The 19,923-nt window shown below is 44.1% G+C and overlaps 1 protein-coding gene across 7 annotated transcripts in view; it reads right to left on the bottom strand.

The window, feature by feature from the left end:
• AFG2A (AFG2 AAA ATPase homolog A) overlaps positions 1 to 19,923 on the bottom strand; it is a 739,142-nt gene that overhangs the window by 550,538 nt on the left and 168,681 nt on the right. For all 7 annotated transcript variants that reach the window (XR_012231536.1, XR_012231538.1, XR_012231537.1 and 4 more), the window contains one exon: positions 2,846 to 3,000. Coding sequence is in view for 4 of the 7 variants with exons in the window: in XM_073572029.1 (XP_073428130.1) it covers positions 2,846 to 3,000 (155 nt within the window). In the remaining 3 variants the exon portion in view is untranslated. The remainder of the gene's footprint in view (positions 1 to 2,845; positions 3,001 to 19,923) is intronic.

The raw sequence follows: 19,923 nt of genomic DNA, 5'->3' as shown, positions 1-19,923 counted from the left end.
ATGCATTGCTGTGTTTGACACTGACGAGCGACCTTGTTAGCGACTCAGAAATCATGGACGCAGGCGGGAGTCGTCAGAATCGCTGCTGTGTGACAAGGTCCCAACGACCGCCGAGGTCGTCATACGGATCGCTGGATCATTGCTGCGTCGTTGGGTAAATCTGCCTGTTTGGCAGCTTACTAGCGACCATTTAGCGACGTACCAGCGATCCTTACCAGGTCATACAGTTGTCAGGATCGCTGGTGCGTCGCTAAGTGTAACGGTACCCTTTAAAGTACACCAAGAAGCAAAAGAGCAACTTCTCCCAATAATCAAGAGGAATCTGTGGATGAACATTGCATTTCCCAGCATGATGAAGCACCATGTCACAAGGCTAAATGATAACCAAGTGACTCAGTGAACATGAGATTGAAATTTTTCTTTTCCATGGCGGGAAACGACAAAAATCTCAATAACACTGAAAACCTATGGTCAATGCACAAAAGCGGTTGCACAAACAAAACACAGCAATTGAGACAGACTCCAAGCACCGATAAGACAAGAATGAGAGAATAAGTTGCATTCAGTCAGAATTTGACCCAGAATCTGATATCCAGCTGCCAGGGCAACTTGCAAAAGTCTTGAAAAATTCTTAAGACTGTAAATATTAGGTCTTTTAACAATAAACATTTAACAATAAAAGTTTAAAAACTCATGAAATGCTTATTGTGCTTCAGTCACAATAGAAACAACTGACTACTAGATCTAAAAACACTGAGGTAGCAAACTGATACCGAAAACTTCTGCCGCGATTTTCGTGTGCGATATTCAAGCACTCTCCAAGCGATTTGAAGCATCGCTTGGAAAGTGATTGACAGGTTGGTCACACTCGTCAAACATAGTGTTTGACAAGTGTGACCAGATTTTTACTATTGAGGCTGCCTATGCGGCCTCAATAGTAAAAGATAGAATGTTAAAATACTAAAAAAATTTAAAAAAAATCGGTGTATATTTACCTTCCGGCGTCCCGCGCTGCATTCCCGGGCCACAGCGTTCCCAGCGATGCCTTGCGAGACCTGTGATGACATAGTCTCGCGTTGCTATAGCGATCTCGCGAGACCGCTAGAGTTGCGCGTGACTACGTCAACACTGGACTGTGCCGCAAGGCGTTACTGGGAACCCTTAGACCGGGAATGCAGCGCGGGACGCCGGAAGGTAAATATACCCCGATTTTTTATTTTTTATTCTTTTTTTTTTTTTACAGGGGTATGGTACCCAGGGCCTGGAGGACAGTCTCCTCTCCTCCACACCGTGGGTACCAACCGCACATGAGACGCTTAACTTCCCGCATGGTGGGCATAGCCACATGCGGGAAGTAAGCGATTCTCATGCATTCCTATGGGTGCGGAATCGCGGCAATTCTTTGCGATTCCGCACAAAAGAATGAGCATGCTGCGATTTTTTCCGCGATGCGATTCCGCCGCGGAAAAAAGCGCAGCATTAGCACAGCATGTGCGGAATGCCATAGGAATGCATGGGGGGCATTGTGTACACGATTTTTAAACGTTTTCGCGCCGAAAATCGTGGCAAAAACGCTTAAAAATTGCTACGTGGGCACACAGCCTTAGTCTCAAATATTATGGCTAAAGGCCCCGTCACACATAGCGAGATCACTAGCGAGATCGCTGATTTTGTGACGCATGAGCGATCTTGCTAGCGATCTTGCTGTGTGTGGCACGCATCAGCGACCGGCCTCCCCGCCGGGTATCGCTGATCGTGCAGGAATGTCCTGGGCCATTTTTTGATCGTTGGTCTCCCGCTGGCCAGCACGCATCGCTGCGTGTGGCAGCGGGAGACCAACGATCAGCGAGCTCCCAGCGCTGTAAGCAGACGCTGAAAGCTGGTATCCAAGGTAAATATTGAGTAACTAAGCGTGCGCGGCGCTTAGTTACCCGATATTTACCTTGGATACCAGTTCCCAGCACGAGCACGCTGGTATCCAAGGTACACACTGGGTAACTAAGCGACGCACGCGCTTAGTTACCCAATATTTACCTTGGATACCAGCGTCCTCGCTGGTCCTGATCGCTGGTGAGATCTGCCTGTTTGACAGCTCACCAGCGATCATGTAGCGATGCACCAGCAATCCTGACCAGGTCGTATTGTTGACGGGATCGCTGGTACATCGTATGGTGTGACGGGACCCTAAGACTGTATTGTAGAATGATCTTAAAGCACATAAACGACAATACCAAGTCTGATAATTATATAAGCACATAGAATATTAAGAGTTGGAAGGGACCTCCTGGGTCATTGTTCCCAACCCCCTGCTCAATGCAGGATTTACTAAACCATTTCAGACAGATGTCTGTCCAGCCTCTGTTTGAAGACTTCCATTGAAGGAGAACTCACCACCTCTCATAGCAGTGTGTTCCTCTCACTGATCACCATCAGTGTCAAAACGTTTTTTCTAATATCTAATCTGCATCTTCTCCCTTTCACTTCCATTCCATTGCTTCTCGTGTTTCCATGTGCAAATGAGAATAAGGCTGATCTCTCTACACTGTGCCATTCCAAGGGATAATTATAGACAGCTATTAAGTCTCCTCTTAACCTTCTTTTTTGCAAGGTAAACATTACAAGATCTTTTTAACCATTCCTTGTAGGACATACTTTGCAGTCCGCTCACCATCCCGGTAGCTCATGTCTGAACTTGCTCCAGTTTTTCAATGTCTTTTTTAAAATATGGTAACCAGTACTGGACACAGTATTCCAGATGAGGCCTGAAAATATGTACCTACAGGTATCTGTATTGTGACTGAAAAGTAACATTCACAATCAATGCACTGACGACAAGTTTACATACGTTGGGCACATCCACAGCCACCTCCCGCATGGCACTGGGCCTGACATCATTCATTGCCTGCAGGAAATCATTCAGCGTCATCACCACAGAGCCAGCTACTGAACTGTCTGATGGGTGGTTCGTTTCTTCTAGTTTTCTCCTCAGAGCATTCAGGCCTGTAAAGGAAACCAGTCAAACAAACTATTAAAAAAAATAAAAACAAAGATCCAACAAAAAGAAAAAAAAACCCAGAAATTATTTAAATTTCATCATACATAAATAAAAATACAATTTAAATATCATTTGTTGATAGATTCTTAGGGGTGACACAGCACTGTACAAAATATCACTCCATCAGTTTTGCAGGAACATACGCATGCTGTGATAATAAAAAAAACTTGCACCATACTCATTTTTTAGAGTGGGAGAAGTTAATGGCTGCTGTGTTTAACCCCTTTACACCGCAGCCAATTTTTGCGTTTCTGTTTTTTCCTCCCTGTCTTCCAGGAGCCATAATTCCTATTCTTCTGTCCACATAGATACATGAGGGCTTGTATTTTTATGGGACAAGTTGTAATTTTGAATGACACCATTCATTTTACTACAAAGTGTACTGGAAAACCAGGAGAAAAAATTCCAAGCACGATGAAATTGTGAAACAAAGGGGGAGGGGAAAAGAGCAACAAAGGGGGAGGGGGAAAAGAGTGACAAAGGGGAGGGGGAAAAGAGCTACAAATGGGGAAGAGCGGCAAAGGAGGGGAAGAGCGGCAAAGGAGGGAAAGAGCGACAACGGGGGAAAGAGCGTGGACAAAAGAGAAAAGAGAGGGATGAGAGTAAGGGTTGCACTGGAATGGATGCATAGTGGAATTACACAATTTCAAATAAGAGTAGCCAGATGACATAGGGGTTTATCTGTGAAATGAAAGTCGCTTTCACCGCATAAGTCTATAGAGCATTGTTCTGAGGAATTATAGGTTTACATTGGTAGAAGATGCACTACCCCACACATCAATCCCTGTGTCACAGAAAAAATAAGAACTGCTCACATTATCCAATTGGAGAATAGATACACTCAGTAAACCAAGGAAAACAGATACTGATACATATTTTCATGCATCTACATTACAATACATACATGTTTAGAAAAATTTAGGGAACAATGTTTTTGGTGGCAGTGTTTCTTTAAATTTTAGCACTGTTTTCATTCACTATGCTATCTCCATTACCATTTGCACCAACACAAACCACCAGGTACATTAGGTGGTAACCATGTGAGAAGGGCAATGTTTTACTGTCCCCACAGCAACATCAACAATTTAGCTTGAAGGTGTTTTGACTGGATATGAACTGTATAGACTCTGCCATCATTCAATCTAATGAAATGAAATATTAGATTAACGACCGCCATGACAGTCCTATTTTACGTTTTCGCGTTTTTCTCTTCTTCTCCAAGAGCCATAACATTTTTTAATCTTCTGTTCACATAGCCGTATGAATGTTTTTTTGCGAAAGGAGTTGTACTTTTGAATGACACCATTCATTTTATCGTGGGATTCAGTGGAAAGCAGGAAAAAACTTCGTAGTGCGCTGAAATTGCATAGAAAAGCGAAAGTCCACAATTGTTTTTTTGAGGATTTTTATTCACCATGTTCACTATATGGCAAAACTGACCTGGCAATAGGATTCGTTAGGTTGGTGCGATTACGCAGGCACCAAACATAAATAGTTTTTTTTTTTTATCTAAATGATGAAAATAATTCAGAAATTTGCAAATGTAAAAAAATAATAAAACTGCTTTTCTTGCCATTTCAAAGACCAGTAACATTTACAATTTTCGGGATATGGGGCTGTGTGAGGGCTTGTTTTTTGTGCCCTGAGCTGATATTTTCATTGATACCATTTTGGGGTAGAGATATTGTTTTGATTGCCTCTTATATGGCAATGTTGCAGTGGACAAAAAAAAAAAACATGCTTCTGGGGTTTTGATTTTATTTTCTTGTTACACTGTTAACAGATTGGATTAATTTATTTTATATATTGATGGGACTTTTATGAAAGGAGTGATACTGATACTATTTTTCAAAATGGTTTTATTTTTAAAAGGAGAAAAGGGAATTGATTTGAGCTTTGTTTTGGTTTTTTTTTCAAAATTTTTTATTTAATTATTTTTTTTTTTTCATTTTGTATTGTATTTGATAGTCCCCTTAGGGGATTTGATGCTGCAATAATGCGATTGCTTGTACTATATATAGCAGTACATCAGCTAAATGTTGGCTGTCACAGGAGAATCACAGGACAAGCGCAGAGATCTTCACAGAGGTTGGCGAGTGTTAAATGCAGTGACTGACTGTGGCATTTATCATGTTAACAGCGGAGGGCAGAGCTCCGTTTCACCCATGGCTGTTAGAGGCAGGTTGTGGCTGAATAACTCCGCTATCAGCTGGGAAAGATTCATGCTCGGATTAAGAGCCTGCATCAAAGTGATGGATCCAACAAATGAAGCAACTGTACAGGCAGGCGGAGGGGTCAGGGAATCACAGACTGGGAGGAGAAGACCCACTGCACAGTCCAGCCCCGATGCACCAAAATCTAATTAGGAGGAAACTTCAAATGGTGATTACAGAAGAACAACAAAGTGGATTTCTTCTTCAAAGGCATCAATGTAATCAATATTACAGCCATGACTTTACATTGCATTTCAAAATTGGGCTGATAGGTTATTTAAGTTTGCACAGAAACTACTTGGTGAAAATTAGTGATATGCGTCTGTTAATGTTTGCTTTCATAAAGACCTAAGGAAGCTCCTAAACCTCAGTGCTCAGTTATGGTCTTGAAGAGACAAATGCAACTAAAAAGTGATGTGAATGGTTACAGGGCATCACTTCCTAAATCCTGTTAATGAGTCCAGATATGCTTTAACCTGACATGAAACTGCACCATGCAGCATCTGGTGCCTACACAGAAAGGCTCGAGAGCTATAAAAGGGCATGAACACCTGCCTTTACTCTCCAGGCTCTGCTACAGAATCACAAATATTTGCAATACAGACTTCCTGTAATGTGGCACATTCATAATGAACAGGATACGGTACAATATCAATAAAAACATTCCAGGAGGCCAGCTGGAGAAGAAAGAGAGAGCAACAGTCTTCAGGCAAAGGAAATGCTGCAAATATCTTCCCTATTGTGACCGCAGATCAGATTTTTAAGCTAATTATCTGAAGAAGCCCAATGGCAATGGCAGACAAGTTCTAACGCTACACAAGCCATCATATTCAACAGAGGGATGCAAATAATTAGAAAAAGTAACCAAACTATTTTAATCACATTAGGCTACGTTTACATCTGCACTGTGAGTTCTATTTTCCGTTCTGTCATAGAAGCAGAAAAACAAAATTAAAGTGGTGATGGATCTGGGACACAACAAACATCGAAGACCACCTAAGGACCTAACTAAACAGGTTAGATGAGTTCCTTCAAAGTGCCAGCTAATTTGCTGGGAAAAACAAAAAGCTATTTTATCATCAGACGTGACTGAATCTATAACGGAAGCTCTAAACGGAGCCTCTCACACTGATGTGAACACAGGGTTATAATGAAATAAGTTTTTTAACCCCTTAACCCCTCAAGGCTGTTTGAACGTTAATGACTAGGCCAATTTTTAGAATTCTGACCAGTGTCACTTTATGTGTTCCACTGATTCCACTTTATGTGTTCCACTGCACCCCTCAAGGTGCTCAAAACCACATTCAAGAAGTTTATTAATAGGGTTGATAGAATAGCTTTGGAAAAGTGCTTATCCGAATAGCTACATTTGGAACCCAGACACCTGGAGCGCTCCGGATAATCAGCGGTTCGGCACCGCAGCTCCATGAGTCATGGCTGTGTGACAGTCACAACACATGCATGGCAAGCCTAATAAACAGGCTCGCCATGCATGTGTTGTGACTGTCACACAGCCGTGACTCATGGAGCTGCGGTGCCGAACCGCTGATTATCCGGAGCCTGCTTATTAGGCTCGCCATACGAGCCTGTTCCTGATGCTGCTATTTGGTAAGCGCTATAGCTATTCGGATAAGTGTTATCCAAAACTATTCAATCCGCACTAGTACCTATGCAAGAAAGAAAAATATAATTACATTTTTACCACCAAAATTTTGATTTGTCCTCAGATTTTACATTTTCACACTGGAAAATGGTTAAAAATGCCACCGAAATTTGTCCCACAATTTCTTCTGAATATTGAAATACCCCACATGTGGCTGTACAGTATTGCTTAGCCATTTGGCGAGACTCGGAAGGGATGGAGTTCTATTTTGCTTTTGCAGAGTCTTTGCGCTTCCAGTAACGTGGAAGCCCCCTATATTTCCACTAACAGATGACGGACCTGAGTGGGACTTGTTTTTTTTTGTAGATTGACTTGAAGCTTTTATTGGGAACATTTTACGTAATATTTGGGATCATATTTATTTAGTGCTCTTCCCTAAGTACTAACATCGGAGTTTCCCTTTAAAGGGAACCTGTCACACACCCCCCCCCCGGGCATTTTTAAGTAAAAGAGCCACCTTCAGCAGCACTAAGGCTGCATTCTGTGAAAGTAGCTCTTCTGTTTCTGATCCCTAGTAACGCCGAAATATTGACTTTTAGAACTAGGTCCTCATACCTGTATTGCATCCCAGGTATGTTGTGTCCCCCTGTATCAGGGGCCTCCCAGCCATCCATCAAGCCCGTGTCTTGCATCTGGGCGCCGCCTCCCAGCCATCCATCATGCCTCTGTTGTGCCTGGGCGCTGCCTTTCAGCCATGCATCATGCCCCTGTCTTGCGTCTGGGCGACGCCTCCCAGCCATCCATCATGCCCCTGTCTTGCGTATAGGTGCCGCCTCCTATCCGTCCATCATGCCCCTGTGTGATGCCGCCTACTCCTGTGTTGTATGCCGGCGCCTGCACTGTGACAACAGTTCTCGGGCATGCGCAGGGCGCGCTGCCCGGGAACTGACATCAGGCTATCAAGCCTGCGTATTTTGGAGTCCTCTGATCCCGTCCCGCAGTGTGTTAAGAAGTATTCGACACAATACAGGTATGGGGACCTAGTTACAAAAATCTGTATTTCGTCGTTACTAAGGGTCAGAAACAGAAGAGACACCTTCACAGAATGCAGCCTTAGTGCTGCTGAAGGTGGCTCTTTTACTTAAAAACGCCCTGGGGGGGTGACAGTTTCCCTTTAAATCTCCAAATGACGTAATTCAGATGAAACCCCAAAGGGATCCATTCACTATCATGAGGAAGCAGAGATACTCTGGACTCCATTTGGCCTCTGTTCAGTGTCATCCTTTATTTCAGAGTCTCACAACGCTGTATCTGGCTGCACTATCATGCACGCCTAATTAAAAAATGGACACTGCTGGATTACAGGTCAAACGGTGTCCACAGTTCCTCCATATGTCTCACTATAGGGAATCTTCCGCTAGGACTCCTTCTGATTCACATATTTCAGAGATTTACACGGAAACCCAGATATAAGAGCTCAAGATAAATATGCGCAGAGCCTTACTGCAATGCTTTGGGAGGCAGAATCAGCAAATCAACAACAGGTGAAAAATTTGCTTTATTTATTTTTTTCACGCCGTTCCTCATGTTGTATAAGTGATTAGACAACTTTATTTTTTAGGGATGCCCCCATTGAGGAAGCAATAAGCGAAACGGCGCTGTCGGGGTGAGGACACGGCTCTGGTGGGACGGTAATTGCGTTACATATCAGGTATACAACCTTTATCGCTATTGCAGTTGCTGCATTTGTCTGTCTTTGCATTTTCACAGCAAATTGTCATGCACACATGTGTTTGTTCAGAGCGCATTACACGTACTATTGCACTTTAGGCTTGTTTGTGCAATCACTTCACAGGGATTTTCTTACCACCATTGCAGTTTGCGGCAAATTATCATGCACACTTGTGTTTGTTCAGAGCGCATTACATGTACTATTGCACTTTAGGCTGGTTTGTGAAATCACCTCACAGGGATTTCTCACCACCATTGCAGTTTGCTGCATTTTTTTGTCCCTGCTTTTTTAATATATTACCATGCACACATACTGTATGATTATTTAGAGGGCATTGTGTGTACTATTGTACTTTAGGCTCGCTTTTGGAATCACCTCACGGGGATTTCAACTTTGTGTGTGATTTATAATTATTCTTATATACATGGGATTTTTTTGCAAGTCTTTTTCTTTTTTGCACAAGATTAACCTCATTTATGCACTTAGCACTTTATAATAATTTTATAACAGTATTGTTTGAACATTTCTTGTGGGGTTTAGTATCTCTTATTTTTGCAGAAATTTTGGTATACCAATTATTATTGTAGGTCATAATATAATATATATGTATATATTTTACCATTTTTTGTGTGAAAATAACCGTGGAATTTACTACATGTCCCTTGATGTGTGTCCTTTGATTTGTGGTTTTCACTTCTTGATATGATTCTTATGGATATATTACAAAAAATTTTACAATAAAAATATTTTTGTATTATTTTTTGCTTCAGTCATCCTTTTTTCTCCATTCATTTTTGGAGTTGTGTGTATTATTCTTGCATTTTGGATGTTTGCAATTTTCATTTCATTAGACTGTGTTAATTAAAATTTTTTAATGTCTTTTTTAACTAGACACAGTATTCCAGATGAGGCATGACAAAGGAGGAGTAGAGGGGATAATTACTTCATGTGATCTAAACTGAACTGGTAGCTCTTCTCTAAACTGAACATTCTCCAGTTTTTCAACGTCTTTTTTAAAATGTGGCGCCCATAACTGGACACAGTAGTCCAGATGAGGCCTGACCTCGTGATCTAGACTCTATGGCTCTCGTAATACATAGTAGAACTGTGTCTGCATTTTTTGCTGCTGCATCACACTGTTGACTCATGTTCAGTCTGTGAACTATTAGTATACCCAAGTCTCTCTCACTCATTCTGTTGCTTAGTTCTATTCCTCCCATTCTACAGATGTCATTTTTGTTTGTCTAGCTTAGATGTAGAATCTTGCATTTCTCCTTGTTAAATACCATTCTATTAGTCACTGCATATTGTTCAAGCTTATCTAGATCCTTCTGAATCATTTCTCTGTCTTCTCTAGTTATAGCTATCCCTACTAGCTTTGCATAGTCTACAAATTTGATTACTTTTCCTTCAATTTCCTTATCTAGGTCATTTATAAAAATGTTGAACACTGGGGACTGGACACAGCCTTGTGTGTTGTGAGGGAGTTCATTTTCTGGTCTACCGGATGTGAGTTCTCCTTCCAGGCTCCCTCTGGTGGTAACAGGAGGTAGTGAGGCTGATTTAATAAGTAGAGATCTGCCACCAGATAATGAGGATGACGATTGGACCTCAGGAATCTCAGATTGGATTTAAGACTGCCGACGCCCTACTCTGGTGCTGGTGATTCCGTCTGCTTGTCAGGTCTTGGTTCTCAGCTCTGCTCCAGTCAGCTCAAGCTAAGTTTCTCTGCTAATGTTCACACTTGATTTTGTTGTTCTATTCAGTTTTTTGTGTGGTCAGCCAGCCCCGGCTGGGGCTGTGCTGAATTTCCACTCTTATTTATCTGTATTTGCCAATTTGCTTTTTGTCCCTTAATAGATTGGCCTCTTTTTGCTCTGTCTCAGAATATTTCAGAGTGCTGATATAGTGGGAGAAGTCTAGTGACTTCAGGGTTAATTTTGTTATCAGAAGTGTTGGGTTTTGGGCAGATTGCAGACAGTGTCTTTCCTTTCCTCTCCTTTCTAGTTAGTTTAGGCCCCATTGTTTGCTCAGCCTATTTTCCTGCCTGTGTTTGTGTTTTCATCTTGTTTCACCGTCAATACATGTGTGGGGGCTGTCTATTCCTTTGGGGTCTGCTCTGGGGCAGTTAGTTTTCCCCTTTTCTTGCTTTAGGCTTATTTAGTCCTCTGGCCATGAAGAGGCGTCTAGGTTCATTGTAGGTACGCTCCACGGCTACTGCTAGTTGTGTGGTTAGGATCAGGGATCTGCAATCTGCATAGTTACCAACCTCTCTGGTTTTTCTGGGCTAAGCAATTTTAGTTTTTTCCTCCTCGGTGACCCATTCATAACAGAATCACCAGCCATACCGCAGATTCTAGGGTACTCAAAAGCAGGAAAAAGTTGTTAAAAAAAAAGTGTCATCATTTTTTTTATACGTATTTTTCCTCTTTTTCTCTGGGGCCGTAGGATTTTTTTTCCCTAATGGAGATTAAGCAATTGTCTGATCGCGTGGAGCAACTTGCTGCTGAAGTGCAGGGAATTTCCACCTACCTCATTCAGTCACATGCTGCTGAACCTAAGATCCCTACTCCTGATGTGTTTTATGGGGATCGGTCTAAATTTCGGAATTTTAAGAATAATTATAAATTATTTCTTGCCTTGAAGCCTAACTCATCGGGGAGCTCTGTGCAGCAGGTTAAAATTGTCATCTCCTTGCTGCGCGGCGATCCCCAGGATTGAGCTTTTTCTCTGACACCTGAAAATCCTATTCTGACTAATGTGGATGCATTTTTTCAAGCATTGGGTTTGTTGTATGATGAACCTAATGCTGTTGATCATGCTGAGAGAACCCTGTTGGCATTAAACCAGGGTCAGGATTCTGCAGAGTTATAATGTCAAAAATTCCGAAAGTGGGCGGTCCTTACTACTTGGAATGATAGTGCTTTGGCAGCTCTCTTTCGGAAGGGTTTATCAGAGACCGTAAAAGATGTTATGGTGGGATTTCCTGTTCCCTCTGGTCGGGATGATTCCATGTCATTAGCCTTTCAAGTTGATCGGCGTTTACGTGAACGTAAAACTACACGGGAGGCGCTGCCACCTTTTGAAGAAACGTCTGAACCTATGCAATGTGATGGGGTTTTGTCTAGGGCGCAACGTCAGGAGTTTAGAAGGCGTAATAAGCTGTGTTTTTTCTGTGGAGATGCCTCTCATACTATTTCTGTCTGCCCTAAACGAGAGAAACGTTTTGCACAGACATTTGCTGTGGGCAGTGTACAACCTAAGCTCCTTTTGGCAATTACTCTGATCTGCTCCTTAGCCACGTTTTCCACTAAGGCTTTTGTGGATTCAGGAGCAGCGTTGAATCTGATGGATTTGGACTTTGCTAAACGTTGTGGTTTTTCCATGACGCCTCTGCGGACGCCTATTCCTTTTAGGGGTATTGATGCTACTCCTTTGGCGGAAAATAAACCTCAGTTTTGGACCCAGTTGATAATGCGAGTTATCCCAGACCACCAAAAAAAAGTGCACATTTTTGGTGCTGCATAATTTGCATGACACTATTGGGTTTTCCCTGGCTGCAAACTCATAATCCAGTTTTGAATTGGAAATCTGGGTCTGTGGTGAGTTAGGGTTGTCAGTGTCTTCTTACGGACGCTCCTGTTTTCTCCACCTTTCCTCAGTCTCATGATATTCCTGATTATCTGGCCGATTTTTCTGATGTATTTAGTGAGAGTAAGTCTGCATCTTTGAATCCTCATAGGAGTTATGACTGTGCAATTGAGTTGATGCCTGGGAGTAAATTTCCAAAGGGTCGGCTTTTCAACTTATCAGTACCCGAACATGATGCTATGCGATCCTATATTAAGGAGTCGTTGGAGAAGGGTCATATTAGACCATCCTCGTCACCTTTAGGTGCTGGTTTTTTTTTGTGGCCAAGAAACATGGTTCATTAAGACCGTGTATTGATTATTGTTCCCTTAACAAGATGACGGTTAAATATCAGTACCCGTTACCTCTGATGTCTGATTTATTCTCCAGAGTTAAGAGTGCCTGCTGGTTTACTAAGCTTGACCTCAGGGGGGGCATATAATCTTATTCGCATCAAGCACGGGGATGAATGGAAGACGGCGTTTAATACTCCGGAGGGACATTTTGAGTACCTGGTGATGCCTTTTGGGCTCACTAGTGTCCCTTTTGTCTTCCAGTCCTTTATGAATGATATTTTCCGTGACTTTGTGGATAAGTTTTTGATCTTTTCTAGTGATTGGGATTCTCATGTGGAACACGTCCGGACTGTGTTCCGGATTTTGAGGGAGAATTCCCTGTTTGTTAAGGAATCGAAATGCCTCTTTGGTGTACAGAGGATTTCATTTTTGGGATTTATCTTGTCTCCATCGTTTATTGAAATGGACCCGGCCAAGGTACAGGCCATTTATGATTAGGTTCAGCCCACTTCTTTGAAGGCCCTCCAGAAGTTTTTGGGTTTTGCTAATTTCTATCGTAAATTTATAGGTAATTTTTCTAGCATTATCAAACCACTGACTGATCTGACCAAGAAGGGCGCTGATGTGCTGAATTGGTCTCCTGAGGCTGTCTCAGCATTTCAGGAGCTTAAGCGGAGATTTACTTCAGCTTCATTTTTACGGCAACCTAATGTCTCACTTCCATTTCAGGTGGAGGTAGATGCTTCTGAGATTGGTGCAGGAGCTGTTTTGTCCCAAAAAGACCCTGTGACTTCTAAGATGAATCCCTGTGCCTTCTTTTCTCGAAAGTTCTCCCCATCTGAACGCAACTATGACGTGGGGAATAGGGAATTGTTGGCCATGAAATGGGCATTTGAGGAGTGTAGACATTGGTTGGAGGGAGCTAGACATCAAGTGGTGGTCCTCACCGATCACAAGAATTTGATTTATCTGGAGTCGGTCAAACACTTGAATCCTAGACAGGCTAGATGGGCCTTGTTTTCACGCGTTTTAATTTTGTGGTCTCTTTTCTTCTGGGCACTAAGAATGTTAAGGCAGACGCCCTTCCTAGGAGTTTCTTTCCGGATTCTCTTAATGTGACCGAGCCTACTACCATCCTAGGTGAGGGGGTAGTTCTTTCTGCCATTTCGCCCGATTTGAGACGTGCCCTGGAGGAATTACAGGAGGATAAACCTGAGTGTTGCCCTATGGGAAAATTGTATGTTCCTGACCAGTGGAGAAAGAGAGCGATGTCTGAAATTCATTGCTCCGCATTGGCTGGTCACCCAGGTATTTTTGGTATCAGAGATTTGGTGAGTCAGTCGTTTTGGTGGCCTGCCTTATCTCGTGATGTCAGGAATTTTGTACAGTCCTGTGGGACTTGTTCTCGGTCTAAACCCTGTTCTCGTTCTAGTGGGTTGCTGATGCCCCTGAAGGTGCCCAAGAGGCCATGGACCCATATCTCAATGGATTTTATTTCTGATCTTCTTGTCTCTCAGAGAATGACTTATCTGGGTGATTTGTGATAGATTTTCGAAGATGGTCCATCTTGTACCACTCCCCAAGTTGCCATCTTCCGCTGAGTTGGTGCCCTTGTTTTTACAACAGGTGGTTCGGTTACATGGGATTCCTGAGAACATTGTGTCCGACAGAGGAGTTCAGGTTGTTTCCAGATTCTGGAAAGCCTTTTGCTCCAGTCTGGGAATTCAGTTATCCTTCTCCTCCGCGTTTCATCCCCAGACCAATGGACAGACTGAGAGAACAAACCAGACCTTGGAGCCTTATTTAAGATGTTTTATATCTGCTGATCAGGATGATTGGGTCTCATTTTTGCCCTTGGCCAAATTCGCACTGAACAATAGAGCTAGTTCTGCCACTTTGATGTCACCCTTTTTCTGTAATTTTGGGTTTCATCCTCGATTCTCTTCAGGGCAAGTGGAATCTTCATCCTGCCCAGCTGTGGACACTGTGGTTGAGAGAATGCAGCAGATATGGGACCAAGTGGTGGATAAGTTGTCACTCTCTCAGGAAAAGGCCCAGCGATTTTCCAACCGGCATAGGACCATTGGTCCCCGGTTTAAAGTGGGTGATATGGTTTGGTTGTCGTCTGAGAATATTCCTATGAAGGTTGCATCTCCTAAATTTAAGCCAAGATTTGTTGGTCCTTATAAGATTTTGGAAATTCTTAATCCTGTTTCGTTTCGATTGGCTCTTCCAGTTACGTTCAAGATCCATAACGTATTTCACAAATCTCTGTTGAAGAGGTTTGTTGAGCCAGTGGTTCCTATGGCAGCACCTCCTGACCCTGTGTTGGTTGAAGGCAATGTGGAATATGAGGTAGAGAAAATATTGGATTCTCGTTTGGTTAGACGGAGAATCCACTATTTGGTCAAATGGAAGGGTTATGGACAGGAGGATAATTCTTGGGTCTCTGCCTCTGATATTCATGCAAATAGATTGGTTCGTGCTTTTCACCGGGCCCATCCTGATCGGCCTGTTGGCGTGGATGAGGGTTCGGTGACCCCTCCCCAAGGGGGGGTACTGTTGTGAGTTCATTTTCTGGTCTACCAGTTGTGAGTTCTCCTTCCAGGCTCCCTCTGGTGGTAACAGGAGGTAATGAGGCTGATTTAATCAGTAGAGATCTATCACCTGATAATGAGGATGACGATTGGACCTCAGGAATCACAGATTGGTTTTAAGACTGCCGACGCCCTACTCTGGTGCTGGTGATTCCTTCTGCTTGTCAGGTCTTGGTTCTCAGCTCTGTTCCAGTCACCTCAAGCTAAGTTTCTCTGCTAATGTTCAAACTTGATTTTGTTGTTCTATTCAGTTTTTTGTGTGGTCAGCCAGCCCCGGCTGGGGCTGTGCGGAATTTCCACTCTTATTTATCTGTATTTGCCAATTTGCTTTTTTTCCCTTATTAGATTGGCCTCTTTTTGCTCTGTCTCAGAATATTTCAGAGAGCTAATATAGTGGGAGAAGTCTAGTGTTGGACATTATTTTGTAGGGTTTTGGGCAGATTGCAGACAGTGTCTTTCCTTTCCTCTCCTTTCTAGTTAGTTTGGGCCCCATCATTTGCTCAGCCTATTTTCCTGCCTGCGTTTGTGTTTTCATCTTGTTTCACTGTCAATACATGTGTGGGGGCTGTCTATTTCTTTGGGGTCTGCTCTGGGGCAGTTAGTTTTCCCCTTTTCTTGCTTTAGGCTTATTTAGTCCTCCGGCCGTGACGAGGCGTCTAGGTTCATCGTAGGTACACTCCACGGCTGCTGCTAGTTGTGTGGTTAGGATCAGGGATCTGCAATCTGCATAGTTACCAACCTCTCTGGTTTTTCTGGCTTAGCATTTTTTGTTTTTTTCCTCCTCGGTGACCCATTCATAACACTTGTGATACCCCAGTTGAAACAATTTTCCAATTGGATGTGCAACCATTTATTACCACTCTTGGAAGTACGGTCACTGAGCCAGTTATGAATCCACCTAATCGTAGCCTTGTCAATTCCATACTTAGTAGTTTTTTCAATAAGGACGGTTATGAGATACTTTATCAAATGCTTTGCTGAAGTCAAGATATACTATATCTATAGGAATACCTTTCCTGGTATAGATGTAAGGCTCACTGGCCTGTCATTTCTTGGCTCAGTCTTCATTCCTTTTTTGAAGATAGGGACATTTGCCCTCCTGCAATCTTCTGGGACTTCTCCTGTTTTCAGGATTTTGCAAAGATTCTGGCTAGTGGTTCTGCAATTTCCTCTGCTATCTCTTTCAGTACACTAAGATTTAATTCATCTGGACCAGGAGATTTAAATTCATTTAAATTAGCTAAGTGTTCCCTCAAAATCTTTCCGTTTATGGATAAAATGGATTATTTTATTCCTTCGTTGGCACTGTGATGTTCAGTTGATGTTTCAATTGCTTTCTTAGAGAACACAGATGCAAAATAGGAATTTCAAAGTTTGGCCATCTCAGCCTAATTTTTGACCACACTTTAAATTTGATATACATTTCTTTTTTCCTTTTTAACAAGTGATTAAGTTCTGTGTTCATCCACCCTGGTCTTCCAATTCTTCCTTCTTTTTGGGATTGTTACCAATTGTGGGGTGAAAATTTCATCTAGCAATATCTCATCCTTCTTGGGTATTTCTGTCTTTTAGAATATCCAGACATTGGATCTTTCCTACCCTCTTTTGGAGTCCATTAAATCAGACGTTCTGCACTTATAAGGTATAGCAATGCAGGAGCCCTGCAGACACAAGTTAGTTAGATAATGCGCTGTGCATGATCTAACTAATTTGCTAGTGCCTTGTGATCATGACAACACTGGGTCACCTTGGCAACAATCGGGAAGCCACGATGCCGCTGAGTCTCCAATCCAATGGCAGAGGGACTCTCTTCCCTCAGTCTGCTCACTAAATGCGCAGGGGATTTAAAGTGACCGGAGCGGTGCAGGCGCCATTTCTGGCACTGAGAGCCAAGTGTCAGCTATCAGAATCAGCTGACACCATGTGGAGATCACATGCAAAATCGCCTAGACGTATTCATATATCCTAAGTCAGTAAGTACCAGGCAATCTGGACGTATGGATACATCAAAGGTCATAACGGGGTTAATAAACATTTTTGAGGTTTGCTTACTGTAGACAGTAAACATACAGAATATTGTCTATACAGTATTGGAAGCCATGACAGGTATATACATACAGTCATGGCCAAAGGAGTTGGCACACTTGAAATTGTTTCATAAAATGTTAAAATAAACACACGAAAAAAAAAAAGAAAGGAAAATTGGACACAATTTCTAACATAACCCTGAAAATGGGCTAGACAAAATTGTTGGTACCTTTCCTGTCATGCTCCCCATGTCTGTCATGTCCGCCATGTCTGCTTTGCCTCATGACCTCTGGAGCAGTGTGCACGCGCATCTCATGTCTGCTATCCTGCATGTTCCCTAGAGCAGTGTGCACACTCACCTCATGACTGTTGGGCTGCAAAATGCCTGCGTTTCTGCTCTGCCTTCTGCAATCATCTCTGCATGTCTGGAACCTCTGATCATGTGACCTTTCCTAGCTTCCAGCACGGTCTGATTCTGCAATCATCTCTGCATGTCTGGAACCTCTGATCATGTGACCTTTCCTAGGTTACAGCACTGTCTGGTTCTGCAATCATCTCTGCATGTCTGGAATCCCTGATCATGTGACTGCTCTCTGTGATCCTGGAGGATCTAAACTGGAAGTTCTCACCTGGTCCTGACCCGGAAGTACTGGTGCTATATCAGACCGCCCCTCCCTATGGTCGGGGCCTGAGTATTGTGTTGCTTCCCTGCTTGGTCGCTCCCTCTATTCTGTGCTCTTGCACTCCGCCCTGTCGTGCGTCTCTGCACATGCTCCGTGCTTGTACTCCGTCTCTTGTCCCGTGCCTTGTCTAGTGTTTGTCCTTCGTGACGTTTTGTCTCTGCTCTGCTTTGCTTTGTAGTCCTTCCTTGCTCTGATTCCGTTCTGTGCTTCAGTCTAGCTTCAGTTCCTTGTTCCGTACCTTTCTTTTGCTCTGCCTTGTTCCTCCCTATGGTCTCTGTCTTTGCTTGCTCTGCCTCGCTCTCTGGCACAGGCACCATTCCTCCTCTCTTACTTTTGGTGCTCTATTCCATGTCTAGTCCCAAGGCTCTGTCTTGGCCCGGCTCTGGGCTTCGGCCTACGCTCCGCTGCTAGACTCCTTCCTATTGTGCTCTTTTGCACGTTTCTAGGCTAGTCCCAAGGCTCTGCCTTGGTCCGGCTCTGGGCTTCGGCCTACGCTCCGCTGCTAGCTCTGTTCTCGCTCTGATCTGCTCCGTGTTTCTGCCTATGCTTCCGTTCCTGGTTCTGTACTCTGCCTAAGCTCTGCCTGGTTTCTTGTCTTGCCTTGCTTTGTTGCTTCGTGTGCCCTTTGCATGCGCCTGGCCTTCCTAGCCTCCTGTTTGTGCCGCAGCCGTGCCCGCCTGCTTGTGCCTCAGCCGTGCTCGTCGGTCAGTGACAGCTGTGTCGCCTGCTATGCCCTAGTCGGGTTCGCTGGAGTCTTACCTGCCTGTTTGTGCTGCAGCCCGTCCAGCTAGCCAGTGCCCCAGCCGTGCTCTGTGCTTCCTTGCACTCGCGCTGTCTCTGCACTGTGCTCTCCATGCTTCTCTTAGCACGCGCAGGCCCTCGCCTGCCACGTGGCATACCTACCCGTGCTTCTGTAAAAGCACGCCCAGGTCTTGCCATGTCCCCTGTCGTGCCCTCTCGCATGCACAGGTCCTAGCCTTGAACCCTGACCCTGGCGTGTCTCTCTACATGCGCAGGACTCTGCCTTGAACCTTGACCTTGGCGTGTCTCTCTGCACGCGCAGGACACTTCCTTGTACCTTGACCTTGGCGTGTTTCTCTGCACGCGCAGGACTCTGCCTTGTGCCTTGGCGTGTCTCTACACACGCATCCTGTCTTGTTTGTTGCCTTGAACTCTGGCGTGTCTCCTACACACGCACCCTGCCTCGCACCGTACCTTGAACCCTGGCGTGTCCCCTACACACGCACCCTGCCTCGCACCCTGCCTGGAATCCTGCCTTGGACCTCGGCATGTTTCCTAACACGCACCATGCCTAGAGATCTGTTGTGCCTCCTTGCCTGAACCCTGGTTTGCCTGCCGGATGCCCGGAACCTGCCGATCGCTGCCAGAGAGCGTAAGCCTGATGACTGCGGCCTGATGTTCAGAGCTGATGTCCGCAGCCGGATGCCCTGTTCCTGTCGATCGTTGCCAGTTGTCCGGAGTCCGATGCCATTGAGCCCTTGCCTGTACACAGGCGTGCCACCTGGCACGCACCATGCTATGGACCTTGGTGTTTCTCCGAGCACGCACCTTGTCTGGGACTATAGCGTGTCCTAGCACGCATCCCTCCTAGGAACTCTGGTGTGATCCTTAACACGTACCCTGCCCTGGACTTCGGTAAGTTTTCTGTTGTGAGTTCATTCTCTGGTTCACCAGTTGTGAGTTCTCCTTCCAGACTCCCTCTGGTGGTAACAGGAGGTAGTGAGGCTGATTTGATCGGTGGAGATCTGCCACCTGAGAATGAGGATGACGATTGGACCTCGGGAGTCTCAGACTGGATTTAAGACAGCCGACGCCCTATTCAGTTGCTGGTGATTCCTTCTGGCTTGTCAGCTCTTGGTTTTCAGCTCTGTTCCAGTCATCTAAAGCTAAGTTTTTCTGCTAATGTTCACACTTGATCTTGTTGGTCTATTCAGTTTTTTGGTGTGGTCAGCCAGCCCCGGCTGGGGGCTGTGCTGAATTTCCACTCTTATTTATCAGTATTTTGCCAATTTGCTTTTTGTCCCTGACTAGTTTGGTCTCTTTTGCTCTGTCTCAGAATATTTCA

Source organism: Dendrobates tinctorius, unplaced genomic scaffold (assembly GCF_039654945.1).
Source record: "Dendrobates tinctorius isolate UK_male_01 unplaced genomic scaffold, ASM3965494v1 ptg000030l, whole genome shotgun sequence".
Taxonomy (NCBI): domain Eukaryota; kingdom Metazoa; phylum Chordata; class Amphibia; order Anura; family Dendrobatidae; genus Dendrobates; species Dendrobates tinctorius.
This window is presented reverse-complemented; position numbering and strand designations above follow the sequence as displayed.